Source organism: Camellia sinensis, chromosome 12 (genome assembly GCF_055761805.1).
Source record: "Camellia sinensis isolate YWXY chromosome 12, ASM5576180v1, whole genome shotgun sequence".
In the NCBI taxonomy this organism is placed as follows: domain Eukaryota; kingdom Viridiplantae; phylum Streptophyta; class Magnoliopsida; order Ericales; family Theaceae; genus Camellia; species Camellia sinensis.
In genome coordinates, this window is record NC_138972.1 from 130,341,376 (window position 1) to 130,360,411 (window position 19,036).

General features: G+C 31.9%; 2 protein-coding genes across 2 annotated transcripts; both read left to right on the plus strand.

The window, feature by feature from the left end:
* Positions 1 to 388: 388 nt before the first annotated feature.
* Positions 389 to 12,248, plus strand: LOC114266422 (protein CLT1, chloroplastic). Its single transcript, XM_028207311.2, has 10 exons — positions 389 to 1,159; positions 6,920 to 7,065; positions 7,883 to 7,920; positions 8,377 to 8,492; positions 9,425 to 9,524; positions 9,615 to 9,650; positions 10,066 to 10,116; positions 10,282 to 10,405; positions 11,333 to 11,458; positions 11,704 to 12,248. Exons 1-10 carry the CDS (start codon positions 693 to 695, stop codon positions 11,874 to 11,876), a joined length of 1,377 nt encoding a protein of 458 aa, XP_028063112.2. The 5' UTR covers positions 389 to 692; the 3' UTR covers positions 11,877 to 12,248.
* Positions 12,249 to 13,013: 765 nt separating this feature from the next.
* LOC114266421 (rhodanese-like domain-containing protein / PPIC-type PPIASE domain-containing protein) lies at positions 13,014 to 18,897 on the plus strand. The gene is made up of 8 exons (XM_028207310.2): positions 13,014 to 13,459; positions 14,382 to 14,498; positions 14,726 to 14,817; positions 15,297 to 15,397; positions 15,493 to 15,603; positions 16,907 to 17,015; positions 17,685 to 17,735; positions 18,553 to 18,897. The coding sequence occupies exons 1-8, from the start codon at positions 13,204 to 13,206 to the stop codon at positions 18,631 to 18,633; spliced, it is 918 nt and encodes a 305-aa protein (XP_028063111.2). The 5' UTR covers positions 13,014 to 13,203; the 3' UTR covers positions 18,634 to 18,897.
* Positions 18,898 to 19,036: the final 139 nt, after the last annotated feature.

A 19,036-nucleotide genomic window follows, 5' to 3' on the forward strand; every position in this document is an offset into this window, starting at 1 on the left:
CGAAGATGGGACACAATTTAAGAATTTTTTTGGTATTTATAATATGATTAATGAGTGATGTTAATAATAATGTCATAGAATAATGTTATATGCACTAATTAATGTATTGATTAGTATACCAATTGATGATGTGACATAATTTAAAAGGTTTTTGAGATTTGTAATCTAATTAATGAGTAAGGTCAATAATAATAGAATAATACTATATGTACTAATTAGTGTAAATATTAGTGTACCAATAGATGATGTGGTATAATTTTAAAAGTTTTAAGTATTTATAATTTTTATAGTAAATAAGATCGTTAATGATACTATAATACTAATTAGTACACTATATTAATTGGTACATGTATCATCACTAATAATAATATTATAATTAATATTGACACACTAATTAATATATTAATTAATGTATTAAAAAAAAATCCGATGCCATCATCCTCAACAGTCACTACTAGCATCGGAGAAAGCAAAAAGGGCAAAAGTTATTCCGACGGCGACAGTCCCCAAACAAGCACAATTATCCCCTCTCTCTCTCTCTCTATATATATAAAATATATATTCAAAACTCTATTCCACCGTGCACAAATTCGCTACTCCGTCTTTCCTCCATTTCTCGATCACCATTTACATTTCTTCTCATGCTTTATTTATAATTAACCCGATCTATATATATATACAAATAAGTTACTATGTCGGCATGTTGCCGCCGGATAATCGCCGGCACCGCCGCATCGACGGCGGCGATGAGCCAGATTCAGCTCCGCCGCGCGGAAGTCCTGCAGCTCCCTCGGGAGTTTGTTGTTACAGATCGACGGAGAGGGATCGTCCTGCGATCGTCGTCCCGGCGGCGGTGGGTGATGGAGGCGGTAGGTCTGAGATCGGACGGTGGCGGTGGAGTGGAGGAGGAGAAGAAGATCAGGCCTTGCCCGTACGCAGTTGGAGATCAGAGGGCGGTGGGAAATTTGGTGGGAGGAGGAGGAAGTGGTGAGGTGGTGGCGGAGGCGGGAGGTGGAGTGGAGGGAGATCGGACGGTGGAGGTGTTGGTTGCAGCGGGGGTTACGGTGGTGCTTGGAGTAGGGAATCGGGTGCTATATAAATTGGCCTTGGTGCCCTTAAAGCACTACCCTTTCTTTCTAGCTCAGCTCGCTACTTTCGGGTACTCCACTCCTCTTCTTCTTTCTTTTCTTACATTTCCTCCTATAATCGAAGCTAAATTACACTCTAATTAATGAAGAATTATAATTAGAATTCGCGTAGAAATTAACTATTTTATTGTTATTATTTTTAATTGTTTTTTATGAAAAAATGTTAAGAAAGTAAGAGGAGGGATGATGACTCCATGACTTTTGTTTTTGTTTTTGTTTTTGTTTTGTTTTGTTTTTTTTACTATTTTAAGCTATTGACAAAATTGTATTCATGATTTAGCCGAAATTGTATTGAACTCTCTTACAAAAACATAAGAAAATAATATATAAACAGAATTTAGGACAAATTGCAAGTACACCCTTTTAAATTGGTTTAAAATATGAAATGGGTTTGTTATTCTCAAAATTACATCTTGCATTTTTAATTTTGTAAATCATTAAATTAAATAACTAATTTTATTTATAAATCATTAAATTAATTAATAATTTTTAATGACGTCAAAAATATATTTTAAATAGAAATTCTGATAATTTTATTATTGTAAGTGAGTAGTGAAGAATTTTTCTGTTGACTAAAAAATTCTAAGAATGGGATATTTGTAATTTTTAAAGCTATATGGATAATTTATATTTTAACAAATTTCAAGAGTTGTATTTATAATTTACTATAAAATTCAAAATCATAAAATATTTTTAAAATTACGTGAATTATGATTGACAAAATTAAATGGTTTGATTTGAAATTAAAGAACCATAAAAAACTTTATAATTTTGTATGAAAAATTTATATAAGTTTTTGTTTGTTTGTTTGTATTGTATTATGCTGGTTATAATTTTGATGTTTTGCAGGTGAAAATTGTTATAGGTATTATTATCCTTAAATATTTTGTATTTAAATATGTATAGGTATCAAATGACATAATTATTATTTTTAAAAAAATTTATGTAATAATCTTAAATTTTCAAATAATATTTAAACATGGAACAGGGATATGGGATATATAGATGCTAGATTAATGAAAGATAAATGTTTCAATATTTTGAAAACTATATTTTAAAAGAATAAAGTTGGTTGTAATTTGTTCATTACTCATTGGCGTACTTATAGCTTATGCCTCAACAGCTTATGGCTTATAACTTTCAGCTTAAGTTGGTTTTCAGCTTATTCTTAAAGCATCTCCTGTCCCACTCAAAGAATAAGTTGATTTTTGACTTCCAAAAAGCTATAAGCTAAACTAAACACATCAAAATAGCTTAAATTAAGCTGAAAGCTGAAATAAGCTGTAATTAAGCTCTTATTTAGTGTAATTTATCTTTCTTTCTTTCTTGTTTTTTTTTTTTTACTAAATTAAATTACATGGTGCCCAAAATTTTAAAATATAATCCCACACATCATTCAGCTTGTTTGGTTCCTATTTTTAAGATTCACTTTTTAAAAAATTAAAATTTTTTATTTTTCATATTTTTTTGTTTTCACTGAATTTTTTAATATTCTAAGCAATTTTTTTAATTTTTAAATACACCTAATATAAATACACTTAAAAAATATAATATTTGTGAAAAAAATCTTTAGAAAATTTATCAAATAACAAAAAAAATGAAAAAATACGAGAATTCAATACATATTTTGTATTTTTGTGTATTTATTGATTTTTTAAAATATCTTTTTACAAATATTTTACTTTTTAGATACATCTAAGTAAGATGCATTTCAAAAAGTAAAAAAGTTGCTTGAAAATTTTAAAATATTCACTGAAAACAAAAAAAATGCGAAAAATAAAAAATTTAATTTCTAAAAAATTGAATTCAAAAAATTAATATTTAACACACTGATTAGTTTTGACAAAAAAATTATTTGGAAATTTTCAAAAGCTAATTTTTAAAAACAAAACATTAAAAAAATATTTATACTTTTTTTTTATTTAAAATTTTCAAATTATTGTGAAATTAGTGATATTTAAATTTTTACAAAAAAATATAAAAAAAAATAAAGAGATAACTTATATTAACAAATAAGTTGCTTATTAAGAGTTTGTTTGGGATGTGAGTTACATTTCTAGATATTTTAGCCTGAGATTAAAAAAATGTTTGTGATAGGTTTTTTGATTATTTTAATTTTTGTGAGAGAAAAAATAAAATAATTATTGTTTGTATGTGATGTTTTGTTTTATTAAATTAAAAAATTTATTTTGTTTTTTTTTTCTTTTTTTTAGTAAAATAGTAAAAAAATAAAAATAAAAATAAAAATAAAAAGTCAAAAAAAACCTGACATGCCAAGGTTAAGTCACTAGTGGTTAAATTTTATATCGACAAAATTGTTTTTACATGGTCCCATCTATTAAGACCATTGCCGAGCGTTCTGATAGGTAGGGTATATTTTTCATGGACCTTGCTGGAGACCCTCCAGCTGGGGCAGACCCCAGCACCCCCCCACCTCCACGTGGAGGGCTGTGGGAGGAAGGCTTAAAAAAAAAAATATATATATATATATATATATTTTGCACCAATCAAAAAATAGTAGGGGTGGTGGGGTCACCCCGCTGGAGGTCCAAGCCACTTTCTATTTTTCATTATGACTTTTCCACTTGGATTAAAATACCTGCATTAAATTAGATTGTAATGATGCCAAACAGATACAATTATTAGTTTAAATTTCTAATATTTTAATTAAAATTAAGAGTATAGCAGTTTAGTCCGAAATTACATGAGCATATTTTGACAATATTTGAATTATAGAAAGCTTAAATGCTCCAACTTTAAACCACGAAAGATTAAAATGAATTCTGTTCTTTCGACAATAAAGATCATGAAATGGGTCTACATCAGTGGTCTCAGGTCCACTTTGAAGATTCAAGCCTGCCTTTGTGTGTAGATTAATTATGAAAAAATCATCTTGATCTGATGATAGTAAGAACGTGCTTTCATCATTATGTAGCTGTTGAAAAGGATGTCAAAACTAAAATTTGACAATTATACAGAGGAAATTAATAAATAAATAAAAAAGACATTTATTGTATTGGAATCAAAGTTAAATTTTTATACTTTCACACGATAATATTACCAAAATTTGATTTTGTCAATTCTGTTGAATGCTGAATGGCGTACTTACTTGCACCAAAGTGCTTCCTTTTTTTTTTTTTTTTTTGGCCTATTGTGGATTTAATTGTGGGAAAAAATTGAATATTTGTAAAGATAAAGCAACATTGAGAGAACAAGACTGGTCCAAAGGACGGAGCGAGCCCGCAAATGTAAATGGTCAGTCATGTCATGGGCCCAATTCGATTTGCTTAGAGCCTCACAGAATCTTTTTAATCATCTTCTAATTAAAGTTAGTAAAATGCTGCTGTATAGTAGAATTGATTCACACCTGCGGGTCCTTTAAATTTCTGCCTGCCCACATGTTTATTTGTTGACGGGGGTATGCAGCCCCCACCACAAATGCAATCTTCTGTGACTTCCTTTTTTTGGCTTGTAGTAGGGAAAGAAAGGTGCTGCTTTGCACATTCCACATGTGGGATACTTACCCAAATTACGTTTTCATTCCCTGAATAAATCAGAGAAATTTTTTATAATACACACTCCATTTATTTATGCTCAGTTACGTCCTTTCCTTTTGTGATATTTGGTTATAAGTTAAATGGTGCGTAGTTATGACTCATTGTGGCTACGGAGCCCATTTTTTTTAATTTTTTAATGATTCATTATAGTATTGATTGTGATCTTAGTTATAACTAATTGTGATTGTTATTTTGGTTGAGGAAAGTTGTTTTTGGTTGTACCTGAAGTGATGTTTGGTTATGATCTTGTGGCTATGATCGAAAATGACTTGGTTATAAGACAAAGTGGGTATCAAGATTAGAAAATATCATAAATCATTGCAAACTCATGCAGTTATTTGATCTGCGACAATGTGATCCCATTTAATGTGTTTGGTTTTAGTTTGCTAAATTCGGTTTTCTGAAAACTGAGTTTTTTGTTTTTCGTATTTTTTTTTTGTTTTTAGTGAATATTTTTAAAATTTTAAGTTTTTTTTTTTTTTTAGATGTACCTTACTTTTTTTTTTTTGGTGAAATATTTAGATGTATCTAAAAAGTAAAATATTTGTGAAAAAATATTTTAAAAAATTAATAAATACACAACCATTTTGTTATTAGAATTGTACAATTCACGATTCGAATCGTACGATTCGATGTAGATAATCGATTCGAATAGTTTGTGTGAATTGCAAATAGTTATGAATCGTAGGTGAATCGGCGAACTGAATCGGTGAATCGTGAATTGATTCGATTCGCTAAAATCGATATTTGGTTTTCTTTTTTGGGTTTTTATTGTTGGAAAAGGGTTCATACAGTCTTTTTAAAGTCTTTAGGATACCTATATGCCATCTTTTGACTTTCTCTTCCTCCCTATTTACTCTCAACGGTAATGATACATCCTACTAAAAGTGGTGCTCTAAAGCACCACTAATGAGTTGGCAAGCACTTTAAATAAAAAAAAAAAAAAAAAAACAAGACACAAGCAGTGGGTCCCATCCACTGCCACATCATTAGTGGTGCTTTTAGAGCACCACTTTTAGTGGTCTCAAGCATTATTGTTACTCTCAAATACTCAAACTTTAGCCCCAAAAAAAAAGAAGAACTTTCTCTCTGTACAATATTCTAAGCTTACATATTCAATTTTATCTAAATACTTGCATTTATAAAATGAATTTTTTGAAGACATCAAGTGAGATTCTTGAAAAGTTTGAAAATTTTGGTTTTTTAACTAGGTAAAAAGTTAAAGACATTGTTTTTGAGTTATTATTACTTGGAAATTGAAAGTTTGTCTTCGTTTGCTGTCTTCGTTTGCTTTCTTCATTAAGAACGGTTGATAATAAATAGTATCTAAAAGGGAAAAGGTAAAGTGGTAAACATGGGAATCAATGTTAACTTCTTACCTAGACCACATGATCATCATTTAGTGATTTATGTCTAAATATTTCATATTTATTAGATATATTTAATATTTAAGTGTGTAGATATATTTTCTATGTAATTAAAAAAAGGTGACCGAATCTTTACGATTCACGATTCGATTCGCGATTCGACTCAATACCATTTCAATTCACGATTCGAATCCCGATTTGACAACTATGCACAAACATATGAAAAATATACTGAATTTTCGTTTTTTTTTGTATTTTTAATATTTAGTGAATTTTTTGAAGATTTTTTTCACGAAAATTATACTTTTTAAGTGTATTTATATTAGGTGTGTCTAAAAATTAGAAAAAAAAATTCAATAAAAAAAAATATGGAAAACAAGAAAATAGAATTTTTTGAAAAGTGTTTTCAGAAAATTGGAAACAAACATAGTGATTAATTTTTGAAGTGTTGTCTTCCTTTCAGTCTATGAACTTCTGGAATGCAACTTGTTTGTTGGCAAGGCATTTTCTTCAACAGAAATTTTGGACATGTTTTATTTTATTTTATAGTGGCTGAATGTCTTTTATGTTAATATCTGATAGAACGAAATTAGCGAGGTACACTAGTTCTAGCCACTAGGTTAACCCTAGTGATTGGAGAATAATTTTTCTTGGTTGAGCTAAGTGCTTCATTATCAGAAACCAAAAGAATATAAAACATAATAACAATTAAGACCATTGATCTTTACTCGGTTTCTGATACAAGCAAAAATAGAATTAGAGCATTCCTATACAGGACGGAACAATCTGTGGCCTACAATTTCGTGGAATAAACTAACTTCAATATTTCCTTTTGCATCTTTTCCAGATATGTAATTGTATACTTCTCAATCTTGTATCTCCGCTATCATGCTGGCATCGTAACAGATGAAATGCTTTCCTTGCCAAAAGCTCCATTTCTTGCGGTTGGTCTCTTGGAGGCTCTTGGTGCTGCTGCTGGAATGGCAGCTGGAGGTAACATCTCTTCCACTTTTTATCTCTTTCTATTTTGTTTTTTATTTCACAACACAAATATCTCTGGAGAAAAGTTGACTTTCTGATGTAAGTGTATCATTTTGTATCACATTCACTTATTTATATTTCTTATTCTGTATTTTGACTTGTTTCCATCAAAACTAAGCTGGTAGTATTCATATTCTTGTCAAAATTTCTCCCTTAACCAGGAGGTTTGGCATCTTAAGAAGAGATGCTAACATGTGAAAATGATATGGAAAAGTATATTTCTTTTGTTTTAAGTATTTAATTTATTGTATGTTGCTTGTTGACTAGTAAATTTAGTTAGTCAAGCTGTAACTTGGATATGGATGGAACCATCAAATTTAAAGGCTTTAAGTTGAGTAAAATAGAAAATTAAAGAGTGATTTTTGTAAAAAATAGGAGTGAAGATGAAGGTATAGAGAGAATTTAATAGCCTAGAGACGTATTTTATTCATCATAGAAGAACTTGCCATGTCCAATGGATTCTATTATGAAATGAGCACATAGTCAATGTTTCTTTATAGTACAAGTAATAGGAAATTAATTAATGAAAATTTCAAAAAATTGGTGAAAATCATAAGATGGATGAGTGGGAATTTTAAGTTAGAAAACAAAAGTATACGTGAAAAATATTTGTTGATAGCTTTATTTCTTTCATTTTTTTTTTTTCGTCTGTAGCAGATCCCAGATTGGAATGGTATATTAATATAACTTGATCACGTAATAATTTCTAGTTATACAGGTTTTAACCATGACCTAATGTATTATATTTGTTATTCTCTTCCCGAAACAGCAATCCTTTCTGGTGCAGCAATTCCCATTTTGTCTCAGGTAAGAACAGCCATAATCCTCAATTAATTTGCACCTCTTATTATGGAAACCCTTTTTTTATTGCCCTTCTTGTTTTTGTAGTTCCTAAGAATATTATTCTAAAACCATGATTCCTGAATTGCCAAAGCTTTATTCATGTACAAAATCGAAGTTTCAAGAACCTAGAGATCTGGGTGAATAAGGTCATTGCCCTGTCCAGGGTGTTAATTTTGTACATGAGATTTTTAAGAAGTATGACTACAGAGGCTAATGTGATTAAAGAGCTTTCAAAATGGATTTTCCAAGCAAGAACCATTTCATTAGTACCAAATTTTATAATATGTAAATAAATACCAAATTTATTATCAATACATTGTTACAACGCTTGTGGGCTTGGGCCATCTGATGATGTTTTTCTTCTAATTTACTTCATTGAAATTTGAGACTTAATTTGGTCACCTGTTTCATTGTTTGCAGAGCTTTCTAGTTTGGCAACTTCTACTTTCATATATATTCCTTGGGAGGAGGTATAGATTCAATCAATTACTTGGGTGCTTTCTGGTGGCCGTTGGTGTAATCATAACAGTAGCAAGGTAAGCAAGATTGGATTCTTAAATATCAGTCTCAATTTGAGCAAGTTTATGTGTATGTGGATATGTAAATTGATCTCAATGATGATTTATTTTAAAACATATGCACCCAATTGAAAATCACTTCAAAAAATCTGTCCCTCCAAAGATCTTGAAGCTTCAAGGATGTAGGACTTATAATAGGACTAGAACCTTGAGGCAGGTAAGTTTAAGCTTGAAGCTCCAACATTTCTTTTCTTTACTTACTAGATTCTCAATGAAGTAAAATCAGAAGCAATGTTGATTTTCTTTTTACATTTTTTTGTTTTTGTTTTTTCTCCCTTGATTCTCTTTCAAAGTGCTGTGACCTTTGGTAAAGCATCACTGTATGTTGGAATTATGCTCAATAATTTCAAGATGCCAATGATCTTCTGTCATGTATTTACGTCAATTGAATATTATTTGAAGCATCACTGTATGTTGGAATTATGCTCGATAATTTCAAGATGCCAATGATCTTCTGTCATGTATTTACGTCAATTGAATATTATTTGACTAGTGCTTGGGCTGAAATTTGGACAAGGACAGTACAACCATGTGTGAAAGTTGCTTGCGCTAGCAGTATGTCAGGCCACCATGGTGAATGACTAGTCCATTTAGTTAGATTTTCTGAAGGGGATTGGTGAGACTTTACTAGAAAGTTCTCTAGTCATGAGTTTGCAAATTTCTGAGCCAATACTGCATTATTATGTTGGAGAATTTCATGCACTTACATGATTTATCTCATAAAAGAAATATTTCACTATTTTTGTCAACACAATATAATTTTATTAACCAATCTAGCAAGAACAAACTTCAAGTTTTCTCTTTGTTTTGTTTTGTTTTTTCACCCACCAGACATAATTACGGGAATGGCTATTGTGATCTTTTCTTCATAACTACAGTTACTTTTGCAGTGGATCTAGTGCTGCTGGTTCATTGATGCAAGGTGGTGTATTCTGGAGTCTCTTGATGATAGTTTCTTTTTTGTTTCAAGCTGCTGACACAGTATTGAAGGTTGAAGCTTCCTCAATGAGTTGCTTACTTTCCTCATTTTCCCATCTTGTCATACTTTTTATCTTACAGTCGGCAATTTTTCATCTGTAGGAAGTAATTTTCTTGAATGCTGCTCAGCAATTGAAGGTATTTTTTCTACTGGATTTGTTCCCTTAAAATGTTTCTAGGATCCGTTAATGTTGTGACATCCAAAGGCCATGCTTTGGATGTTGGTGCCATAACAAAATTAGATAATTCAATCTTAGTGCATCTGACAAAACAGTTTGATCTGCTAGATTGGATTCAATTAGGTTGTTAAAAAAGTGGTATGATCACAAAAAATGATTTAGAAAAGACAAAAAAATGATATCACAGTTCATGGTTTTGAACTTTGTCTGGCACACTGAAGGACTATCAAATGGAAATGGAATAGAATATAACTCATGCTTGTCAAAATATATGACGTTAAAAGTGTACTGTATAAAGTTTGTTAATTTGTTTTCCTCTTTATATTTAAAGATCTGACGATAACATTATCATAATTCTATTGCATTAATCACAGGGTCGTACGGTGGATCTATTTGTTGTAAATTCCTATGGATCTGCTTTCCAGGTAAGGCTCATCACTGTGTTCATAATTTTCTTTTCCTTTTACTTGCTGGGAAAAAAAAAAAAAAAATCCCCTTTTGGAGGATCATTTCTAATTTTAGCTCATCCATGTGTTCTGTTTTATGTTGCAAATTGGAATGAAATCCTGACAATTTTATGTTTTGTGCAGGCACTCTTTATATTCCTTCTCCTACCTTTTTTGTCAAAGTTATGGGGTATCCCATTTTATCAACTGCCAAACTATCTAAAAGATGGTGCGGCCTGCTTTCTGAACAATGGCACTATCTCAAGTGGTAAGCTTTATTGTCCACAGTTCAACTTCTTTTGTGAAGATTTAGTTGAAATTGAAAGAAAAGAAAAAAAGAGTAGAGAGAATAGAAAGAAGATATATGTTGTTGGAGAAAAACAAAGGAGAGATCAAAATTAGGGTTCTTTCCCTTTAAACCTTGTATTAATAGTGGTTTGGTACATATTACAAAAATACTCACTTGACTACTACATGAAATCAAGAAAACCCAGTACTCAAACAACAATAGCAAAACCAACAAAAACTAGAAATAGCCCCCAAAAATTGCTTTGCTAGTGGACTGTCCGAGGGCAGAGCAATGAAACAAAAGAGATCCTTCAACCAAGAAAGGTCATCCTCCGAATATCTGATGTAGGGGAGAATATTAAATACGAGTACTCAACAGTTTGCATGATTTCTCATAAGTGCAGCACCTCCTCAAGATACAATAATTAGTTCTTACCCAGCAAATTTGGTAATGACAATTAATAACCCCCTTGAGCCCTTCAAAATAAGACAATTACTAATAAGTTGATCGCATTAGTTTCTAGTTGAAATTGTGTAGCTAAGCTACATTGCCAATCTCTGCAAATGCCAGAAATTAGCAGGATTACTACTAGTAGTATGAAATGGGTTTATGGTAGAAGAGACAAAAAATTATAGAAAACATAAAGATTAAGAGATACTTCAGGATTTGATGGCATTGCAGTTGATGTTTCGATCCTGTATTGGTATTGTTGGTAATATCAACCGAATGAACATGTAAGACCATATGAATAATATATGAGAATGGAAGAGATAGTTCAACTTGGTATGGTGGGAATCCAGATTTTACCATTTTTTGTCATATTATATTTACCTTTCTACTCTCATCGCATTGCATTGAATTGGAGGAGTAATTGATTTAATTTCTTTTGGTATCTTGTGGGAACAGGATGTAATGGTGCACCACTGCTACCGTTGCTGTTTGTTATTGTAAACATGGGTTTCAACATATCATTGTTGCATCTGATCAAGATATCTTCTGCTGTGGTATCTTGTCTTGCATCCACTGTTTCAGGTTTGTCAATTCAACCCACATCCTTGGAAGTATTTCTGGATTGATTGAGTCATGCTTTGTTATCTGAAAAGGTCCCGACTTGCACAAAAGTTTGGCCAATTAATTGTTACTAAAATAAGAAGAAAAAAAATGAAAGAAAGAAACTAGGTGATGCAAAATCTGTTGACAAATTTGGATTCTGTTAGACAGTGCAACACTACTCTTACATATACATTGGTTTGTTCTTTTGAATTTTTGCATGGCAGTGCCAATATCTGTGTTTCTCTTCACACTGCCACTACCGTACCTTGGCGTTGCATCCTCCTTACCACCAGGCTTTGTGGCAGGCGCAGTCGTTCTCCTAGTGGGCATGCTTATTTATGGTTCGACGCCATTATTGACTCCCTCCTCTACTGACCCTCAGCCATCAGTCGACTAAACTACACGAACGATCATGATCGTGATCGTATTCGTCATCGTCAAGCTAGCTCAATTATTATTTGGTGAATAATTTTGCAATACACTACACTTGCCATGTTTCTATACCATATTGGTGTAATGGATCCCACAACTTATCCAATGCAGTGCTGACTAGTACTGACACATCATATGGTAAAAAATAAGATGGTAGAGATTGTAACATTATTACTCATAATGTTGTTATTGTAATAGCTGTGTTTGTTTTAATAATTTAAAATGTTCCATATTGGGGACTTGTATTTTTAGCTATCAAACACATGGGTATTTCACAAAGGTGGCCCTGTTCTCATTTCTCACTCCTCTTTTGATCAATAAATAAATGTATTCTATATTTTGCCTTTATTATTATTATAACTTTTATACAAATAACAAACAGTCTGTTTAGTTTTAATTTTCTGAATTTAAATTTTTTTTAAAAATTGAGTCTTTTATTTTTGTTTATTTTAGTGAATATTTTTAAAATTTTAAGTAATTTTTTTACTTTTTTAAATTCACCTTAAAAAGTAAAATATTTATGAAATAATATTTAAAAAAATTAATAATTACATAAGATTTGCAAAAGAATTATAATTACAAATAAAAAGAAAGTTTTTTAAAATTTGCAAAAGAATTATAATTTAAAAAAAGAAAAATTACAAATAGATGGAATGGAGTAACTACTTTTTATAGATAAGATTATTCCTTTTATAATGAATATGTCCTCTCTTCTTCCTTTCTTCTGAAAATGTTTGGTAACTTGAATTTTTGTGACTCGAATGACTTAAATGTATCAAAACTTTTCAACCATTCTGTGCCCAATCCAACCCCTTTCTTACTTATCCTTATTCTCGATTGGATTGAACCGAGCCGAATTGTTTATACCATTAATCATGGACCTCATTTTAATCGTTCATTTCTTTAAATTCTTATTTGTAAATTATTTATGAAAAAAAAAAACTAGATTGATTCTATAATTTTAATTACATGATTTTATCAATTTTTTTATTTAAAAAAAAATATTTTTTTGTAAAGACAATCAATCTAATGAATTTATATAATTGCGAACAAAGGTCTAAAAAATAAATAAATATATAGTTTTGGATCATTAGTAAAGTATAGGTATGAGCTGTAATGGACCCACGGCCCAACTAAACCCAACTGGACTAGTTTCCAAGAGAGAATTTAGGGCACGGTCGCCCCTAGGTCCATCCTGTGCATCCAAGCCCCTCTCCTTCTCTCTCTCTCTCTCTCTCTCTTCTCTCAGTGTGGGCAAGGCAACAAATTGAAGGAATTCAAAAGAGAGAGCAATGGTGAGAGGTTCTCATCTCCCACCCGTTGCAACTCCAGTTCTATTTGCTATTAGACCATCTCTTTTTCCATCTCTCAACTTTTTTTCATCATCATCATTGTTATCACCATCTTCTTCTTCTTCGACAACCCTAACTAGACTCTCTTCTACCTTTGCTCCCTCACACTCACGCTTACCCAATTCCTCCCATCTTCCCCTTTTCGGCTTTAACCGTGTCCCACCTATGGTGGGTCATCTCTCTCCCAAAACCACAGGTTCTGCCCTCATTTCTGTTCATTTTTTCTTCTTTTTTTATTCTCTCTACTGTTTGGTTGTTGAGAAAACATCGACACTAGATTTTCCTTTTCCTTTTCTTTTTCTCGGCAGGAAAACATAGGGTATTGTTTTTACTTGCTCATATGACGTTCTGATTGATAATTAATCAATTTTCAGTTTTATGTGTTTTGCTGTTGTTATTAGGCCATCTCTTCCAGCTTTTACTAATATTTTTTTTACTTGAGATTTCAGAAAGGGAAAAAAAATTTTTTTTGAGTAAGAAGCGTTCATTTGATATATAGAGTACTTGAATGGGTCAAATCCAGATTTTAGTGTAAATTTGAATAAAAGTTTGGTTAGTGGTGGAGTTTCACCCATTTGTACAAGTGTTACTCCATGAAGCACAAGGCTTACAATGCATTATGTGGGTGTTATTAGAAGCTCCTCACAAAGTAGTCTTTAGAAATTTGCGGGAAAAAAAAGTCTCCTTTGATTTGATTACAAATTTGAGTAAAACTCAGTTTGATATGAGTTTGAATAAAGGATTGGAGAGAATTTTTTAGGCTTTTTACTAAAATTTAAATTTGATATGGGTAAAAGGTACAACAGTGGTAGGAGCACGGTTGAAATTCATATAACAGAATGGGCCACAGATGTGAGACAGAGGGACCCTTCATGAATTCCGTTAGAAAATGAAGACTTATATTTTACCTGTGTCTTTGTTGGATCATTCCAAATTTTGAAGCTCATATGTTACCGTGAGAAACTTTACCTTTTATTGTTGTTTTGCCTCCCATTTCCGTCCCCATTATTACTAGAGCATAACAAAGCACTGAGACTTTCTGGTGAATTATTCTTGTAACTATTTACTCTGCTTGATTTTTGTTTTTGTTAACACATGTAGAGTATATTCTCTTTCAGCTTCATTTAGTGGTGACAGCACCTCTGGAGGCAGTAAGGAAATACTTGTGCAGCATTTGCTTGTTAAAGATGATGACCTGAAGCTTTTGGTGGAACTTCAGAAAAAAATTTCAGAAGGTTGGTGTTTATAACTTTGGTATCTGAAGAAGGGAGACAATAGCTAATTTATACCATAGTATAACTAATGAAGATGCATATGTTGCTCGATCTAAAGAACTGAATTTATTGAACTGAGATTTTAATTTCAAAAGATATGGACTCAATATACTAGATGTGCCTTTTTGAAACTGAAAGTTTTCTTGATTTGTCTTTTATGATTAGCTGATATTATTTGTTACATCCAGGAGAGGATCTTAGTGACTTGGCTGTAGAATACTCAATTTGTCCATCAAAAGAGGAGGGTGGAATGCTTGGTTGGGTGAGAAAGGGTCAAATGGTATGCTGGTCAGATATATTATTGTCTTATCTTTTAACAGATTTGGGGTTTTTGAAGATTAAAATGAATTTTTGGGAGCCTTTATAATCCATTTGGATCTTGTGATTTAGTGAGAAATGAAGTGGAACAGAACTCTTTTATCATGTTTGGTATTCAAAGTTAGGTGAGAAATGGAGGGAAAGAGAACTCTCTTATTATTATAGGTTTTATTTCTCACCAAAAGTGGTGAGATTTGGTGAGAAACAAGCTGATTGGTGGTGTATCTTGCCCATTAAAATAAGAAGAAAAAGATGAAATATCACCCATCCATATTCCTATATCACATACTTTGCTTTCTTACACATCCAAACATGATAGTGAGAAAATACAATCATTTTTTTTCCCTTCTCACCCAACAATCCAAACGAAGTGTTAGATAAGGTTCCATTACTAAACTTTCCCTTGTAACTAATGGCTACTTTTGTGGTGAAATGTCCCAGGTACCAGAGTTTGAGGAGGCTGCTTTTAATGCATCTGTAAATAAAGTTGTGAGATGTAAAACTAAATTTGGATGGCATTTATTGCAAGTTCTTTCTGAGAGGTAGTCTCGAGAACCTATTTTTTGAGTTGAATATCGTTCTTGATCAAGTAATGCAGGTGCTGACTTTCACTTTTGTGTGTACTTATATCTCCAAGGGAAGAATCTGTACTTCAAGACATTCAGCCTGATGAACTGCATGGAAAAATGCAAGATCCATGTTTCATTGAAGCGGCTCAATTGATAGATGTTCGAGAACCTGATGAAGTGTATGCTGCCCTATTTTTTTCTGCTGCTTCTTAGTAACTAGCCAGAGAAACTTTAATATAAATCTTCTGCTTTGTGAGTATTATAAATGACTAAGATGGTTGTATGCTTATTAGTGTTGTGTGCAAGTTTCATTATCTAAGTTTTTGCTTGCAATATTATGCAGCTTTTGACTTAGTGAAATAAAAATGATTATGGCTGTGTGGTTAGGGAGTAGTTCAGCAACATAGTTGTCCAATCGATAATTGAATTATGAATTGAAATTATCTTGATTAAAATTTCTAAAATACATAACAATATATATAAATAATTGGATATTAAAGATGCATTATAAATATGGAAAATTAGATATAAATCAATGAAAGCTTGTTTTAAATGACAGGCACATGGTGTAATAGGTAAGAGATGTGGGTTTGATACGTGACTTGATCTATGATCCTATATTACATTATTGATTGTGCTATTGATGACTATCTATATCCATAGATTTATGTGCTTACATGAATTAGAGGAAACAAGTATATCCAAGATCCATCATTGAGAAATCAAAATTTTCAAAATTTCAAATCACCGTAGTGAGATAAATTTAACACAATGTGTTTTTGTATATAATATTATACCCATCACAAGATTCACAAGTTCCAATTCTAGCATTTTATTTTGAATGGTCTCTTTTGTATCCCAATTTTTTGTTTTGGAATGGTCTCTTTTGTATCCAAACTTTTGTTTTAGAATGGGTTCTTCCTTACACATGTACCTATTTATACTTTAAATGAAGTTGACCTTTTTTTGATACTAGATCTTAGTAGCAGGAAATTCCTATAGGGGCCTCGTTCCTTGCTCGGGAATCTCGTTCCTGCCTCCTTCCCCGATGCAACTAATTGCAAAGTTTTACTAATTTGCAATTAGTTTCCCATTTCCCATTTATTTGATATTCCCCCTTCAATAAAATAGGTTGTTTCTCTATAGCAGAGACTTATAAATGATATCAATATCCATTTTCGTTTCTCTTCTCTCTCAGCATAGTGGTCACTAGCAATGCACTTGTTTGCATGAAAATGAATGCACATAAAGAGGCTGATATTATTTTCGAAACCAAGGTTAATGCATGAGGATAAAAAGTCCATTGTTTATTTATTTTTTAGGAAGGGCAGTATATGTAGCCTCCTATTTTCTTGTAGCATCCTCTCCTGGTTTTAAGAAACTATTTGTTTTGGCTTGTGTGCTTTGTTATTTGCTAGTAATCTTTGTTTTTTTTTTTTTTTGTCTGTGCTGTTAATGCTTTGATTGTTTCTTGTATGACAGGGCTCAGGCATCTTTGCCAGGTTTTCATGTTCTTCCTCTCCGTCAATTTGGAAGCTGGGGACCAGAAATTACTACCAAGTTTGATCCCCAGAAAGATACTTATGTCCTGGTTTGTACACGCATTCTTGTTTAGCACAAGATTGCACTTGTTTACCCCTTACAATGACTAGCGTCTTTGTGTTCAAAAGGAATATGCATTTCTTGAAAGTATAAAGTATAAAACATGTTATCCAAGCTTGTTTGATTGCTTTTAAATGCAGAAGAACTAGTCTTGCATTTAGGTTTGTATTCTTAGTCTAATATCAAAAGCTGTGTTACATGAACTCTTCTAAATTTGTGAAGTACCCTTGAGGGTATACGATGTGTCTGATATGCCTAGTTAGATGCACCAAACAAGTATGTATAATTAGTCGATTGTACCATATAAGTTATAACTATGCATCAGACTTCCATTTTATTTGTAAAATGCTTTCTTTTAGTTTGTAAACATCATTTTACTTCAAAAATAAAATAATATAGTTTTATGGAAATCTGGCCAACGTTTGGGTGTCCTTGGACATACAATTTAGGTGAATCCGATACATAGATGTGTTGTGGAAGCAACAGTAGTGACTTTGGCTGTATCATTTGCATTTATATCTCCGATAATCCAAATTATTATTTCTTGCCTATAGTGATGTCTCCTGTTGTACACAGAATCTGAAATTTATATCTATTTAGTTGTCTCTTTTGTTACACTCTTTGCCAATAGTACTAACAAGATTATCTGTGAATCCAGTGTCATCATGGCACGCGGTCATTACAAGTTGCCAAGTGGTTGCAGACACAGGTAAAAAACCTTTCCTATTTGTTTTCATTTAGAAATGCAATTTCAGAAGTTGAACTCTCGTTGAGGTGTATGCACACCATTTGGAAGTGTACTTTATCCATTCATTATTGTTTTTCTCTGTATCTTAGCATTTGAACTTCGAAGGTTTATGTGCAACGATTTATGGTGTTAAGAAAAAATTCAACATATTTTAATTGCAATTACTTGGGTCGAAACTACATGAATCCATCTCTCTATGGATTTAGTAGAAAACTTTTACATTGTACACCTCGCACCAAGTCACCTCGAGTACATGAGTTAGTTATCTGCAAGATTGACAATATAAATAAAAAATTGAGACTATAATAAACTAGAATATTTTGTTTTTGGTTGCAGTAAGACCCTCCTACTAGTTAGTTCTTCATTTAACATTTGATTATGTGTTCTTTTTTCTTTGCAATAATTATTATACAGATCATGTTTTCATAGTGAAACATGTTGCTCATCGACTCAGTTGTTCTTTTCGGGCGCTCACTCCCACTGCACACACACACACACACACACACACACACACACACGTGCATGAATTGAAAAAGAAAATAAAAAATAAAAAAGAGTAAAGAAAATCAAAATCCTTCATTAAGTAGGTTCTGTTTCTATATTGTCTGTTCTGGAAGATACTAGAATGTGCAGTCTCTGGAAAACAACATTATATTGATTCTGGTAATGGTTTTGTAGTTGAAGACTCTTTTCCACCTTCTCATTGAAAGATCTTGTATTGATATGTTAGGGCATGCTAGGCTTATTCTTTCGGCTGACATGAATTAAAACTTTTCAGGGTTTTTCAAGAGTATTCAATGTGTCGGGGGGAATTCATGCGTATGCTGTGAAGGCTGATCCAGCAATTCCAACTTACTGAGCAATGAGTTTCTTTCACCAACGGAGTGTGGCCTTCTGTTTTCTGATTTCTTGTCCAGCCTAAAATTTTCTACTGTGTTGGCTCTACATTGTTCAAAGTCCTCTTTGATTTTTATCAAATAATTGAGAAACAAATCCGAGTGTTGGTGCGCGTAAACTGTTGCATGGAAAGGAAAAGATTCCATTTTATTATAAAAGTTTGGAGGCGTGAATAGTTAGTATTAACTTTGCTTTAAATTTTGAAATGAGAAAGTGGTGTTTTCCTTGTTTTGGTTTTATTATAATTACGTACATTTTTGTTTTTGTTTTTGTTTTTTTAATTTTCTTTTAGCATGTGCATTTATTAGTGGAATATTCCCTCTTGTGGTATCTGAGATTTTTATTTTCAAATTTTTTTTATTTTG

Bases quoted from the DNA above. Each gene is read 5' to 3' on its own strand.
- LOC114266422 (XM_028207311.2), top strand. From the start codon at position 693: ATGTCGGCATGTTGCCGCCGGATAATCGCCGGCACCGCCGCATCGACG. The intron at 7,921-8,376 runs GTAAGAACAGCC...CATTGTTTGCAG, and splicing joins CAATTCCCATTTTGTCTCAG to AGCTTTCTAGTTTGGCAACT. The intron at 8,493-9,424 runs GTAAGCAAGATT...TTACTTTTGCAG, and splicing joins GTAATCATAACAGTAGCAAG to TGGATCTAGTGCTGCTGGTT.
- LOC114266421 (XM_028207310.2), top strand. From the start codon at position 13,204: ATGGTGAGAGGTTCTCATCTCCCACCCGTTGCAACTCCAGTTCTATTT. The intron at 14,499-14,725 runs GTTGGTGTTTAT...TGTTACATCCAG, and splicing joins TCAGAAAAAAATTTCAGAAG to GAGAGGATCTTAGTGACTTG. The intron at 15,604-16,906 runs GTATGCTGCCCT...CTTGTATGACAG, and splicing joins GTTCGAGAACCTGATGAAGT to GGCTCAGGCATCTTTGCCAG.